Below are 12,599 nucleotides of genomic sequence, written 5' to 3'. Positions count from 1 at the left end.
GAGTCTCGAAATTCGACGCCCTCACGGCGGAAATGCGTCCTAGTGGGTTCGCATGATGTCAACGCGTCCACATTCGACGCGACCGGAAACACGACACACGTGACGTTGAGATTTGGTTCGTCAGCACATCGACCACCACGAGCTACTCGGCTGTTCACTTATCGTCAAGAAATCGAGGACACGTGGGAAGATAGTAGCCTTTCGTGATTCTGGAGAGCGTAGGCAAGCTCATCTCAGCTTCTAAACAGCCTCAACGCCTCTCCTTCGGTGATCTCTTCATCCATTTCATCCATTCCACTTACTTCCTTCTCTGCCAATGCATTCACGTTTCCTAGTAGACTCCCGAAGAACTCTGCCCTCGCAGCCTCCGTCCACGTATTTCGATCCTCAGGTGCCATGAAGTTCTCTAGCTTTTCGTGTACCGTATACCTGATTTTGCGACCTTTGGATGCTTTGGTGTCAATCTTTTTGTTTTTACTGCCACTTGGGTGTAACTTTTGAGGACCAGCCAGTTGCGTGGTGAGGACGCCGCTGGCATTCGCTGCTGAGCGGGAAGCGACCAGGTCGCGGAGGAGGGATTGATAGAATGTAGTGTCATCGAATGCGTGGGTTGACGACGAGTAGGAATGAGAAGTGATCTTGGAGGATTCTGAAAGCAGGTAGGTGTCGAGCACGTCTGTAAGGCGGGAATTCCCTGCTTGTGACGGCTTTAGAAGCTTTGATCGTTGTTGCGTAGTGTCGAGAATTGGTTGGGTTTTTGTGTGCCATTTGTCAAGGACTGTGCGGCGGTGCGCCTGGGCTTGCGTCTCGAGAGAGGTGGTGTGTTCCCAGATTTGTGTAAGGGAGGTCGAGCCTGTTGGATTGAGCGGGCGCTTTCGTTCTGCCTTATTGGAGTCAGGGGTAGTGTCAATCTGGTTGGAGAGGATGCTCGAGCGGATGGAATCAATAGTTGACCATAACGTGAGCGCCGCATCCTCGGCTTTTCTTGCGGCAGCTTTGACTTCCTCATCGGTGATTGTATCCGAAGGCAACTCGTTCATAGCAGCAACACCTTTCTGTAGCTTGATCCGGGCATCTAGGAGGCGTTCGAAGGCCTGCCGCTGCTGCTTGACCGCCTGACCTTTCTTCACGTCGGCAGTGGCCCCAGTTGAAAGCGTAGATGCCAGCCCAGCAGTTGATGCGGACTCTGCGGCTCTTCTGAGTTCTTCGCGATCCATGGAACGTGCTGATTTGCTGCGCCGTGGAGGTGGAGAAGTGGCTGAAGATGCCGAGGAAGCGTCATCTTCGTCTTCCTTGTCCTCCATGTCAATGTCAGAAGGATCGGTGGATTTACTGTCGGACTCGTCTGAAAGCAAATCCTCTGGATCTGCATCTGCTTCTGGAAACCCATCCTCATCCGATCCGACGGCCTTTGTCTGATTGCTCTTGCTGCCGCGAAATTTCAAGTGTTTGAAGCGCTCCACGTCGCTCTCACCCAGGGCCTCATCACTGTCAATCTCCTCGTCCTCTTCAGCTTCTAAGTCCAGATCCAGATCGTCAGCCTCTTCTGGCCCACCTTCGGAGCCGGAAGCTTGCCCGCCCTTGGTGGCAAAGGGATCCTCCTCGTCGTCTTCTTCAACTGGCGCAAATGGATCGTCGTCATCAGCATCATCTTCCAGCGCTTTGCGAGTTACAGCCACGCCCTCATATTTTGGCCCAAGAATTGGCTGCGCTGGCTTTCGCAATCGGCTCTGATCGACCGCTTCGTAGTGCTCACGGCCTGCATTGTTTCGTCCGTCTTCCTCAGACTCAGGGTCGTCACTGCCGGCTGGTTGCAGATATGCTTCGTCTTCGGGATCGAAGTCTGCTCCCGAGGATTAGTGTTATGTATGGAAAAGAACCACAGACGTTTGTGCCAACTAACCTTTGATTTTGTTGCGCTCCAACTGCGCCGCATGGGTCTTCAAGCTCCCCATATTGTATTGCCTCTGGGGCTGCGAAATGGAAGGGGCCCTGGAGCAAGACTGACTACTGGACCATATGAAAGTCCTACAAATTTTTTGCTGTTATAACAATTCTTGGAGATTTCGCCGCAAATTGCCGCCACTATCGGAGTTCACATCAGTTGGGGAAGCTTTAGCCGGGCTCCGAGGTCCACAAAGGTTTTCGGGTGATAACATATAATCTCAAAATTGCTACTCGAATTATCCGCACAGGCGGTCTCTCCCATGCGGCTGAATGGTTTAGTGGTATAATTCTTGCTTTGGGTCCTTTACCTTGAATGTAAGAGGTCCTGGGTTCAATTCCCAGTTCAGCCCGAAGACCCCTATAGCACTGTAGGGGTGCTGGGAATTGCTTTTTTGCCTGTAAAGGGGGGATGTAGGGGGGTGGGGGCCGGTTTTCCGCCGGCGGGCGGGAAATTCACTATCGATCAGATATTGGCTCCCCTTCACTGAATCCTCCGCCCTTCACTAAGCCCCCTTTACTAAAGTCTTCACTTTCCTGCGCAAAAGAGCGGTTGATACAAGTTTTTGAGCTCGCCTAAATCGCAGAACTCTCAAAGGCACAGCCACGCTGTCTCGCTACAGTCTACGTATAGGCCTTTGGATTGGACATGCTTGAGTCGGCTTAACACCTCTATCGACCTGTAACAGGCTGGGTAGCTTTTTTGGCGGCGACGTACTCCGTACTCATAATGGACGATGTGCCCCCAGAGGACATGATCACGTGACAGTATTCTTATGACATCATGTGACTCTGGCCATCAGGCTACAACAGAGCGAACATCCATTCGGTGGCAGAGACTTATCCCCTTGCCGTTGTATCGCATTTTCACCGGTACCGGACCAAGTCTCTTTCCCGAACGGCAGTTTTCCTCGAACCGTCTGCAGATCATTGATTGAAGGCACCGGGGACCATTATGCCGTTATGATAACAGCAGGGGACGCTGCAGATCGGCATTGAAAGCAAAAGCGACATGTCATAACCTGTCCTGACAGCTGTCCGACTCAATGCCGCCTAAGAAGAAACGTACAGCAAAACAACCGGCCCCGGCAGCGTGTCAGTCTGCTAGTCAGCGTGGTCGTGGCAGGCCCGAAGATGACATTGGAGGCGTCTATGGCGAGATGCTTGCTGAGGCTCTTGCGGAGGAGCATGCCACAGCTTCGCCCCCGAGACCAGCAAAGCGACGCAAAACAAGCGAGGAACCCTGGAGCAAGATTGAGCTTGATGTAAATCTATTCAGCGGACCTGATAATGTTCGAAGTCCTGCACCCGTCGAGTCCGAACCTGCACGGCTCCAACAGGTCACCCTCACTGAGTTCGATACTGCAACCGAGTCAGATCCCGAATTTGAGGATGTCAACCTCGAGCCACTTGCTGAAGAGGCTGAATACGATGATGAACCAGACGAGAAGCCTCTCGAGCTCAACCTTTCCAAAGTGTCCACGCCTACACGTGCTACACCAAGACGGAAACCTGTAAATGCGGCAGAAAGACGGCTTCGTTTGGATGTGCATAAAGCGCATCTCGTCATGTTACTAGCGAATCTCAAATGTCGAAATCATTGGTGCAATAGTGAGACATTACAAGCCATTTTGAAGCCCCTTGTCCGGCGGAAAACTACATCGTTGCTTCATGTGGACGAACGAAAGGCCCAATATGAACGAAACCGGTCCTTCATGACAGGAATCGAAGAAGTATGCTCTATCTGGGAAAGCGTGTGGACAATAGAGGGAAGGGGGATGACACGTGCTTTTTGGAGAGATGATGTCGATGCTGTCAAGGAAAGCGATGACACCGAGGACCTCGACTTCGATGACTTCAAGACTGCAGCGATCTCAAAACGTGGGTCGAGAGATCTAGCTGCTCAGCTGTTCTGTGCCCTACTTCGTTCCATTGCTGTTGACGCCCGCTTGGTGTGCTCGTTGCAAGTCTTACCTTTTTCGAGAGTTGCAAAGGGACAGACGCCGCAGAAGCCAAAGGCAGAATATATTCGTGCGCCTCCTCAAGACTACGGCTCAACATCCGGCACAAGCGCGCAGACGCGAAAAGTGTTTTCAGAGTCAATGTTTCCGATCTTTTGGGTTGAGGTTTTCTCTCCGGCCATACAAACATGGATTCCTGTGGACCCTATCGTCCGTCAAACGATCAACAAGCCGAAGACGGGGTTTGAACCTTACGCCAATGACAGCTACAACAAGATGACATACGTGATTGCATTCGAAGATGATGGCTCGGCAAAAGACGTAACGAGACGTTACACTCAATTCTACAATTCGAAGGTCCGAAAACAGCGGGTCGAAAGCACTCCAGGAGGCGAGAAATGGTGGGATAAGACCATGCGATTTTTTGAGAAGCCCTTTCGCGAAGCTCGAGATGACATTGAGGATGCGTTTCTTCATACGCGCACCGAGAGCGAGCCCATGCCTAATAACATTGAAGATTTCCGAGGTCATTCAGTGTATGTTTTGGAGCGGCATTTGCGCAAGAACGAAGTCATTCACCCGAGACGCGAGTCAGGCAAAGTCAAGATAGGGTTCGGAAAGGACTCTAAGCTCGTCAGCGTGTTTCGCCGCCGAGACGTCCATGTTTGCCGAACTGCCGATGCTTGGTATCGACGAGGAAGAGATGTCAACGAAGGGGAGCAGCCGCTGAAACGGGCTGTTCCCAGACGGACCCGGACGCCGGCTGCCGATGACTTTGATGACGACGAAGATGCCGCCGGTGGCACGGCTTTATACGCCGAGTTCCAGACTAGCTTGCACAAGCCACCTCCGGTCGTCGACGGCAAAGTACCGAGGAATGCCTACGGTAACCTCGATGTCTACGTGGCGTCAATGATTCCAGCAGGGGCCGTCCACATCCGACATCCTCTTGCCGCGAAAGCAACTCGCATTCTTGGGATCGACTACGTGGATGCTGTGACAGGCTTTCAATTCAAAGGCCGACAAGGCACGGCTGTCATCGACGGCGTAGTAGTCGCCATGAACATGACGAATGCAATGATCACCGTGATTGAAGCACTAGAGTCGCAGGCATCAGAAGAGGCCGAAGAGGCACGAACTAAAATCCTTCTGGCGATGTGGAAACGCTGGCTCACTGCAATGCGTGTACGAGCACATGTGCAGCACCAATATGGGGATCGTGAGGAAGGCACAAAAGGCAAAGCCCTCCTTGTGGACGACGATGACGACGAAGATGACACCACATATAAGCCGGAGGACGACGGAGGGGGTTTCATGCTCGAAGAAGGTGAACCCGGCGAGAGCGACGAGGGCGCTGCGACAGCGCTGACGCCGTCTAAGATGCCCAGTTTGAGACCGCTCGAGCTTCCCCCGGAAGTGGTGCATCAAGAGGTTATTGTTGTTCGGTCTCCCCACAAGCTCCCACAACCGCCCGCGCAAGAACCACCAATGCAGCAGAGCAACTATCAAGAAAACAAACCTAACGTGGCCGATGAGGGAGGTTTCATGCTTGACAATAACCATCCCGCAATCCTCGCACCAGGGAAAGTAGACTCCGAAGCGGCTGCCAATTCAGAAAGCGGCGGATTCATCCGCGAGGACGAGGCTGAGGACGACAATGAAGGTGGCGGGTTTCTGTTAGACGACGAGGACGAAGCAAGTGGTGGCTTCGTGACCGAGACTGAAGCATCCAAAACGCACACGCTAGCAAGCACAACTGACGAGGAACGAGCAGGAGGCTTCTTACCCGGACCGGAGACGGACGCGGCCTCGGCCACGGCCAACGACGCTGGCGCCGCTACGGGCCCTTCGACCGCGTCTACCACTCTGGGAAGCCCCGAGTCCAACAACATTCGCCATGAATACCGGGACGCCGGAGACTGCGAAAATACTGAAGTGGCCATGGTCTATTCAACTGAGGTTGGTCCATCCGCGGCACAACCGCCTCCACCTCCGCCTCCTGCTAACCCGGACGAGGGCACACTGGAGCTGAACCAACACGAGGCCGCAAATGGAGAAAGTCCTGCCTCGGCTCCTACGCCGGGCTCCCTCCTCTCGCATGACCCCGAGGAAGACGACGCTGAGCCTGAGTGGCTGTTGAATAGCCTGGGAGAGATGGACTGAATGCTGGGTTCTTCGACAGTGCACTGGGACGGCCAGTCAATTTTTGCCCAGGAAACAGGAAGCGTCCAAGGGATGATATGATATCATGCCACGAGAGGAGCTCAAAGCGCACTTGAACGATATAGAGCCCAGGGCTCATATCTTGGTGGGAAAAGTCATATACAGGTACAAGTAATATCTGTAAAATCATACAGTGCATGGACATTAAATGTCCGGGGGTATCATGATGAATCCGAGTCATAACCGACCAACGCCACGTTGGTGCCGCCATCAACAGGAGCAGGTTTCCTCTCCTCCAGCTCCCTTCCAGGTTGTCCGTCCTCTCGTTTCCGTTTCACCCTCGGTTGCCAGAGATTATCGTCGCGCAGGAACGGATCAACCGCAGTTCTGGAGTTGCCTCTCAATGCGTTGCCCAACATCTCCTTCTTGTCGGCTTTTGCCTTGACCTTGCCCGTAGTCGAGGCAGCATTCGAGGAGCCCCCACCACCACCACCAGTGGCGGTAATGCCCCTCCGAAACAACGGCTTACTCGAGCTCAAGCCTTCCTTCGGTCCGCCGCTCTGCTCGCCAAACTCCAAGAACTTGACCCTCTCGTTATCCTCCTCCCGTTCGGGCAACATCTCCATCTCCGCCGCGAGGCCAAATTTAAACTTCAAGGCCTCCCCCGTCCTCTCGTCGGCCTGCCTCTTCCTCCTCCCGACGCGAAATCCCCGCCTCAACAACCTGCTCTTCTCGTACGGATCTTCCCAGTCGCGCCGACTCGCGCGCATCAACTCCTCCAGCCTGGCCTTCTGCGTCTCTGCGACAGTCCTGTCCGCGACTTTCTTCTCCACGGCGCCGAACCCGCCGTCCTTTTCCAGCCTGTCCTTCTCCTCCTCCGTGACTGCGCGTGGCCCCACACCATCGTCTGCTGTTGTCCCGAAATCCCGCCGTCTCCCGCCCTCAGTGACCACATATTCGGCGTTCTGTGGATCCGTGCGCACACCCACCCACCCGCCGCACAGCGTATGTTTGAACCGAAATTCCCAAACGGGCGTGCTGAAGTAGGCGCCTACTTTTTTCTTCTCCGCGTTGAACCGCACGCCTTGCGCGATGATTTGCTCGGGATGGCATGTCGTGCACCATATGGGAAACGGACATTCGAACCGCACGGTCAGGATGCCCTCGGACTTGAGCTTGCGGGCGCGCGAACCGAGCGCGTGACCCTTGCCTGAGGCCGTGTTGGCGGACACCCGGCCTTCGAGGTCAGGCGGGATGTAGCGGCCCATGTTGAAGCCTTGCATTTTGGCGGTGGTGGTGGCGGTACGAGGTACTCGTAGGATGAGAGGGAGGACGGGGAAGGACGAGCTGCTAGGAGAGCGCGAGCGGAGTAGGCCGTGGCTAAGGCAGCCGCTGGAGACACTGGAGTGTACGAGTAGTCTCTAGACTGTACAGAACAGTCTGGCGTGGAGTTGTTGGTGAGATGCTGAGCGGGTGAGGTGGGGCGAGGACTGGGGGCAGCTAAACACATCTCTCGTGGGAAGGTTTATTGGATGTGTGAACCCTGAAGGGCGCAGAGGGTGTTGCAATGAACGAAGCAATGGCGGAAGTTTCGCGGTATCCGCCGTTACACTGCGCTGTGTGTAGAGTGTTTTGTTGCTGCGACTCGAAATCCGCCGTCCTTGTGCGGCAGAGTCGCGAGTAGTTCCAGTAAATGTACCCAGTACGGACTACGGGGTACGGCGGGGAATTTTGTGGATGACTAATGAGTTACTTAAGCCGCCGAGGCCGCCTCGCCAGTAATGCGCCACGCATGCGCCATCGATGTTGCTGTGGCATGCGCCATTGTGGGCACGCGCCCGCTCCTCCAGCTTGAAGCGATACCCATATCAATACAGTACACTATAGGTACTCGCTGCTTCGTACGCACTCTAGTTCCGCTACCTAGAGCAGAGGCTGCGTGGCCCCCAAAACAGCCCACGACTATCATAGGTTCATCACCATAGCAAGTACCCCGTAATTATTAACATAATCATACACCCCGGTTCTATTCCTCCTGGCGTGTGCTCATTTCTGCTCGTCTAAAGGCCGTTGGGTGGGCTTCCTGCCAGTCTCATTCACGGAAGGCATCGGTTGTCGTCGCGCCGCTGCAAAGCCCCCTCGAGGTAGAGGTGGTGCTGGCGTTCGACTTGCCCACGGCGCTTGCGTGACTCCGTTGGCAAACCCAATTGGGGCTGCTGGAGGCTTGCCAGCCCAAGGAGCAGCCGTTGTGCCGATCACCGGGCCGCTCAGCCGCATGGTACTCGGCGCATGAGTGTCGGTTGGGTTCCGAAGTGGTTGGCTCTGAGTATGTGTCGAGGGTGGCAGCTCTTTTGCTTGAGGGTCTTTTTCCCACTTGAAGAGAGATCCAAATGGGAAGTGCTGGACTACGGGAAACTTGGACAGCACTTCGGCGTTGTACATCTTGATCATGCCCTTGTTGATCTTGCCCCAGCCGTCCTTGATGCCGGATATGTCGTAGAGCATGGGGCTGTGTTCCCAAAAGGGGCCCTTCTTGACGTCGTAGATAAAGGCGATGGCAGAAAAGTACATGTTTGAGTCTTTCTCCTTGTCCACTAGGTTCTGCTTGGTCACGGAGGACGGTTCGGGCGCGTTGACGAGGGACCCTTCTATGGGCGTCTCGTCGGTCTCATCAATGGGGGGACATAGTTGGGCGGAGCCGAAGATGTACGGTAGGAACGAATTGTCGTCGAGACCCCATACCCCATGCGACCCGGCCGGTTCCAGGTTGTAGACCTTGATCAGTTTGCGGATAACAGAAAGATACTGTTCGAAAACGCCGAGGACGATGCCTCTTTCCTCCACACCGGGTTCCGAAGGGGGAAAGAAGTCCAGTTTCCACAGGCACGCCAAAAATGCCAGAAAGCTGAGCTCATGACCTGTGCCATAGTCGAGCCTCTGTGCGCTACCGAATGAGCCCAGCAAGTACGCTGCTATTTCCTCCGACGCTGGCTTGATCTGTTCGGGTAGAACCTCGGCCAGCAGTTCGTCGATCCTGTCTTCAACGATCTTGTACCACTTGCGGAAGCTGATGTTGCCGAATCTAGTCGGACCAGTGTCCGGCGGGACATCATCAATAAGGCGCGATAGTTTGTCCAGTAGAGCACGTAATCTAAAAACTGCGTCTGAAAAGGTAATGTCCTCAGCGTTCAACAACCAGGCTGAGGTTGTGGCTGCTTCGCCGACGTGGCTTTTGCGTGGCACAACCGATCTGTTAAGTTGAAGCATGAATGTCATAACATCGCGGTAGGCGAGGGAGGTGAGAAAGAAAGAGACGTCGGCCCCGTCGTATATCTTCTTGCCCGGTTTCTCGAAGTGATGGGCTCTGATATCGGGGATTTTCTGCAGACTGGGGAAACTCGCCATAGTCACGTTCTTTCAAGCAGTCGCCGATGGGGATCAGAGTCAAAATACCCTCCTAACCGCAATGATCACTCTGGCGCACAAGGAGATGTCATGGTCGCGGACAGGAAACAGGAAAAGGGCCAACCGTCTTTGACGAGGCTGTTCTCCAGCCTTGCAGATGACGTCTAACTTGCCTCTTTGGGTTCTTGCAGCCTCGTTCCCCTCAGCAACGCATTCAACGCCATGAACGCGACGGCACGGCAGCCACAGGACCCCGGGACTCCAACCTCCAGCATCCATGTCCACTTCCACTACCACCCATGAGGCGACTCACGCGCAGATCGGGCGTGCACCGATCTGTCGAAGTCGACGAGCAGGACGCCGAAGATGTTACCGCAATCCTGAATGAGGAGGCCGCAGCCGCCGCTCGGCCCCCTTCTAGAAAGAGAAGGCGTACTTCAGGTGGTGATACTATGGTGGAGAGCCCCTCCAGGAAACGAATCCAGCTCCAGCCTCTGGCCGTGACAACGACTTCTCCACGGCGCCAGTCTACCAGGTTACAGGCTCGCAAGTCACTCCCCGCGCCTATGCGTCTCAACAATCGAAACCTTTTCGAATACCCGACGGAAGACGATGGAGAAGAGGGTTGGCGTAAACCGACAGAGCCCGTCAAAAAGCTGCGGTTGCTGAAAAAGACGTTGTCTCAAAATACAGCATCGCCATTCAAGGGCCAAGGTGAATTGGCAACGCTCACAAACGCCAGGATCAACCTAGATGACTCACCAAGAAAGCGCCGTGGGAGACCACTTAAGGAGACAAACAAGTTGGCAATAATCGTCAAGTCTCTTCAGAAGAGAGGACGTCCTCCAAAAGACGTTTCGACTTCTGCCGCTGCTGCAGCACACCTCGATGAGGACGACATCTTTAGAGCTGCCGAGAGAGAGGATGACGAATCGTCCTCACAACTCAATGGGCAACCGTTGGGAGAAGCTGCCTTCAACGATGCACATCCGGACAGGCTTGCCGAGAAGCCTCGTAGAAGTCGTGGGCCTAGCGGCCGGTTCTTGAGTGCAGCTAGGGTTGCATCTCCTTCACCGGAGTTTCCGGAATCGCATAAAACTGCCCAGGAATCACATCATCAGCAAAACCGGATCGAGAAACATCGTCGTTCAGCAACAGGAGTTATCAATCCGCCAGCAGAAGCTGCCAGGCTGGCGGGAATGAGACAGCAGCCACTCGCCAGAGGTGGGCGTGATGCCCAACGTACAGATCGTACAGCAGAAGATGACCTGTCAATAGAAGAGACAGTTTCAAACGAAAGGAGGGAGAATGATGACACAGAAGGAGATTCGGCAGACGACGAACAGACAAAGAATGGCGATCCCGATAATGTATCGCCCGAACTTCACCAAGGAGAGGAAGACCATCGACCCTCTCAGCCGCCTCCCAAGTCTCAACGGCCCCATACCGAAGCTACTTGCCGGGCTGCAAAGCGGCAAGCGGCTGAGGACAAAGCGCGGCGCCAAGAAATAATCAACGAAGAGCTGGCGGGCGTGGAAGAAGCAGTACATCTCCATGGTTGTAAGGAGCTCTGGGCTACTGCTCTGGTCGGTGCCGCTGAAGTCGCAGAGGATAGGGCCTCAACGGAGGTTCAATCTACACTTGGTAAAGCCTGTGACCGATCGTTTGAACAAATGACCTCTGTCTTCAAACGGATGCACGTGGGAAATCCTGAGCGCCAAAGAAAGTTAAGCGACGAAGAATTGGATAAACTGGGCGTTCTAGTACGACGTTGCCACGAGATCTCTCGATATTCTTACAGGCCCGATATGTACTATGACAGAGAGAGACAGAAAATGGTTCGAGACATTTACGGATACCTCATCCGCCGTTCGTTGAGGCTGTCAGTATCGGCGTTGAAGACCTACTTTCGGAACAACAGGCTCAGCGCATATGCCATCGGAAAGATCTGCCAGCTGCTGGAGATCACGGAGAAGTTGGTAGACAGCGCGGGCAAGTGGACTCCGAGACCGGGGCTAGAAAGTGGCGTCAAGAGTAAGACAAAATCCGAGATCGCGCAGCCTATCCAGTCTCTCAAAAAGCGCTATAATGAGGCTTTGGTGGAAAGTGCCAGGTCGAGGTGGCTAAATGAACACAACTGTCTGGCAATCCAGAGTTCGATGCAGCTAGAAGAGCAGCATCGGAAATGGCGAGATTCGGTTCGCACCAAGTACAGTCGTTTAATGAGTGGTTATCAATATCAGAACGCAGGCTCCGAGCGTCACCCACTCTCCAGCCAACAAGGCCACGTTGTTGACGTCGACGACATTGCCAACGACGAATCGGAGGCGCCGAATCACCAAGCTGGGGACGATGCACGCCAGACCCAAGCCGCAACTGTGAGGAACAGACCCAATCTTCGTCGAGAACCGACAGAAGATATTCCTGCTCCCAGCGAGCCGGAATGGACTGACCAGGAATTGACCGCACTGACCAATGGGCTGCAGAAACACACGGGAGAGTCGAGGTGGGAAGAAATCATGAACGCGTATGGCCGCTACCTGGGGAAATATGACATGGACACGCTCGTGGCCAAGGCTAAGTGGTGCAAGCAGATCATGGCAAGCAAGCTTGAACACGACATGAATGGCGAATGGGACTGGTTGAAGAGTGTCCCAGGTTGAAGCGTGCACAACATGTATGACTATGCTTGTGCAGACCAGAGATACCCCAATTACTGTACTGTGGTAGCATGTAGTTACTTGAAGCCAGCCATGTAAAACAGGAGCGAGACAAGCGAAAGGCTGAAACCGACACGAGTACGGAGTAATCTCGGGGAAGAAGTTAGGGATGAGAATGCCTGTGATAAAATGTTAGCATCGCAATTAGTGGCTTCATAGTGGGGGCACCGGGCCTGCAGGACACTACTTGATACGTCGGTGCCTGAGCACCCCTAGCCTCCAGTAGCCTCACAGTACAGGCACCTGCCACCACGAGCCTAACTAGCCTACCGGCGTCTACTTGCGCCTCAACTAAGCCCAAAAGCAGGCACCCTAGGCAGTCGGGGCGACCCTAACGCTGCCTAACGGCTGCCCCAGGGTCTTTACGCCACCATATCACGCTCGGCCACGCTATGCACGCCCACCT

The 12,599-nt window shown here is 54.4% G+C and overlaps 5 protein-coding genes across 5 annotated transcripts; 2 read left to right on the top strand and 3 right to left on the bottom strand.

Moving 5' to 3' along the window:
- Positions 1-233: 233 nt before the first annotated feature.
- A1O7_09886 (uncharacterized protein) lies at positions 234-1,955 on the bottom strand (the record flags this gene model as incomplete). Its single annotated transcript, XM_007763870.1, has 2 exons — positions 234-1,843; positions 1,904-1,955. The coding sequence occupies 2 exons, from the start codon at positions 1,953-1,955 to the stop codon at positions 234-236; spliced, it is 1,662 nt and encodes a 553-aa protein (XP_007762060.1).
- Positions 1,956-2,990: 1,035 nt separating this feature from the next.
- Positions 2,991-6,068, top strand: A1O7_09884 (uncharacterized protein; the record flags this gene model as incomplete). Its single annotated transcript, XM_007763869.1, has 1 exon — positions 2,991-6,068. The coding sequence occupies one exon, from the start codon at positions 2,991-2,993 to the stop codon at positions 6,066-6,068; it is 3,078 nt and encodes a 1,025-aa protein (XP_007762059.1).
- Positions 6,069-6,289: 221 nt separating this feature from the next.
- A1O7_09883 (uncharacterized protein) lies at positions 6,290-7,351 on the bottom strand (the record flags this gene model as incomplete). Its single annotated transcript, XM_007763868.1, has 1 exon — positions 6,290-7,351. One exon carries the CDS (start codon positions 7,349-7,351, stop codon positions 6,290-6,292), a length of 1,062 nt encoding a protein of 353 aa, XP_007762058.1.
- Positions 7,352-8,114: 763 nt separating this feature from the next.
- Positions 8,115-9,473, bottom strand: A1O7_09882 (uncharacterized protein; the record flags this gene model as incomplete). The annotated part of the gene is made up of 1 exon (XM_007763867.1): positions 8,115-9,473. The coding sequence occupies one exon, from the start codon at positions 9,471-9,473 to the stop codon at positions 8,115-8,117; it is 1,359 nt and encodes a 452-aa protein (XP_007762057.1).
- Positions 9,474-9,772: 299 nt separating this feature from the next.
- On the top strand, positions 9,773-12,136 carry A1O7_09881 (uncharacterized protein; the record flags this gene model as incomplete). The annotated part of the gene is made up of 1 exon (XM_007763866.1): positions 9,773-12,136. One exon carries the CDS (start codon positions 9,773-9,775, stop codon positions 12,134-12,136), a length of 2,364 nt encoding a protein of 787 aa, XP_007762056.1.
- Between the last annotated feature and the right edge of the window lie 463 nt (positions 12,137-12,599).

This window comes from Cladophialophora yegresii (assembly GCF_000585515.1).
Source record: "Cladophialophora yegresii CBS 114405 chromosome Unknown aczIN-supercont1.7, whole genome shotgun sequence".
Taxonomy (NCBI): Eukaryota; Fungi; Ascomycota; class Eurotiomycetes; order Chaetothyriales; family Herpotrichiellaceae; genus Cladophialophora; species Cladophialophora yegresii.
Note: the sequence above shows the minus strand (reverse complement) of the source record. Positions and strands in the feature narration are given on the sequence as shown.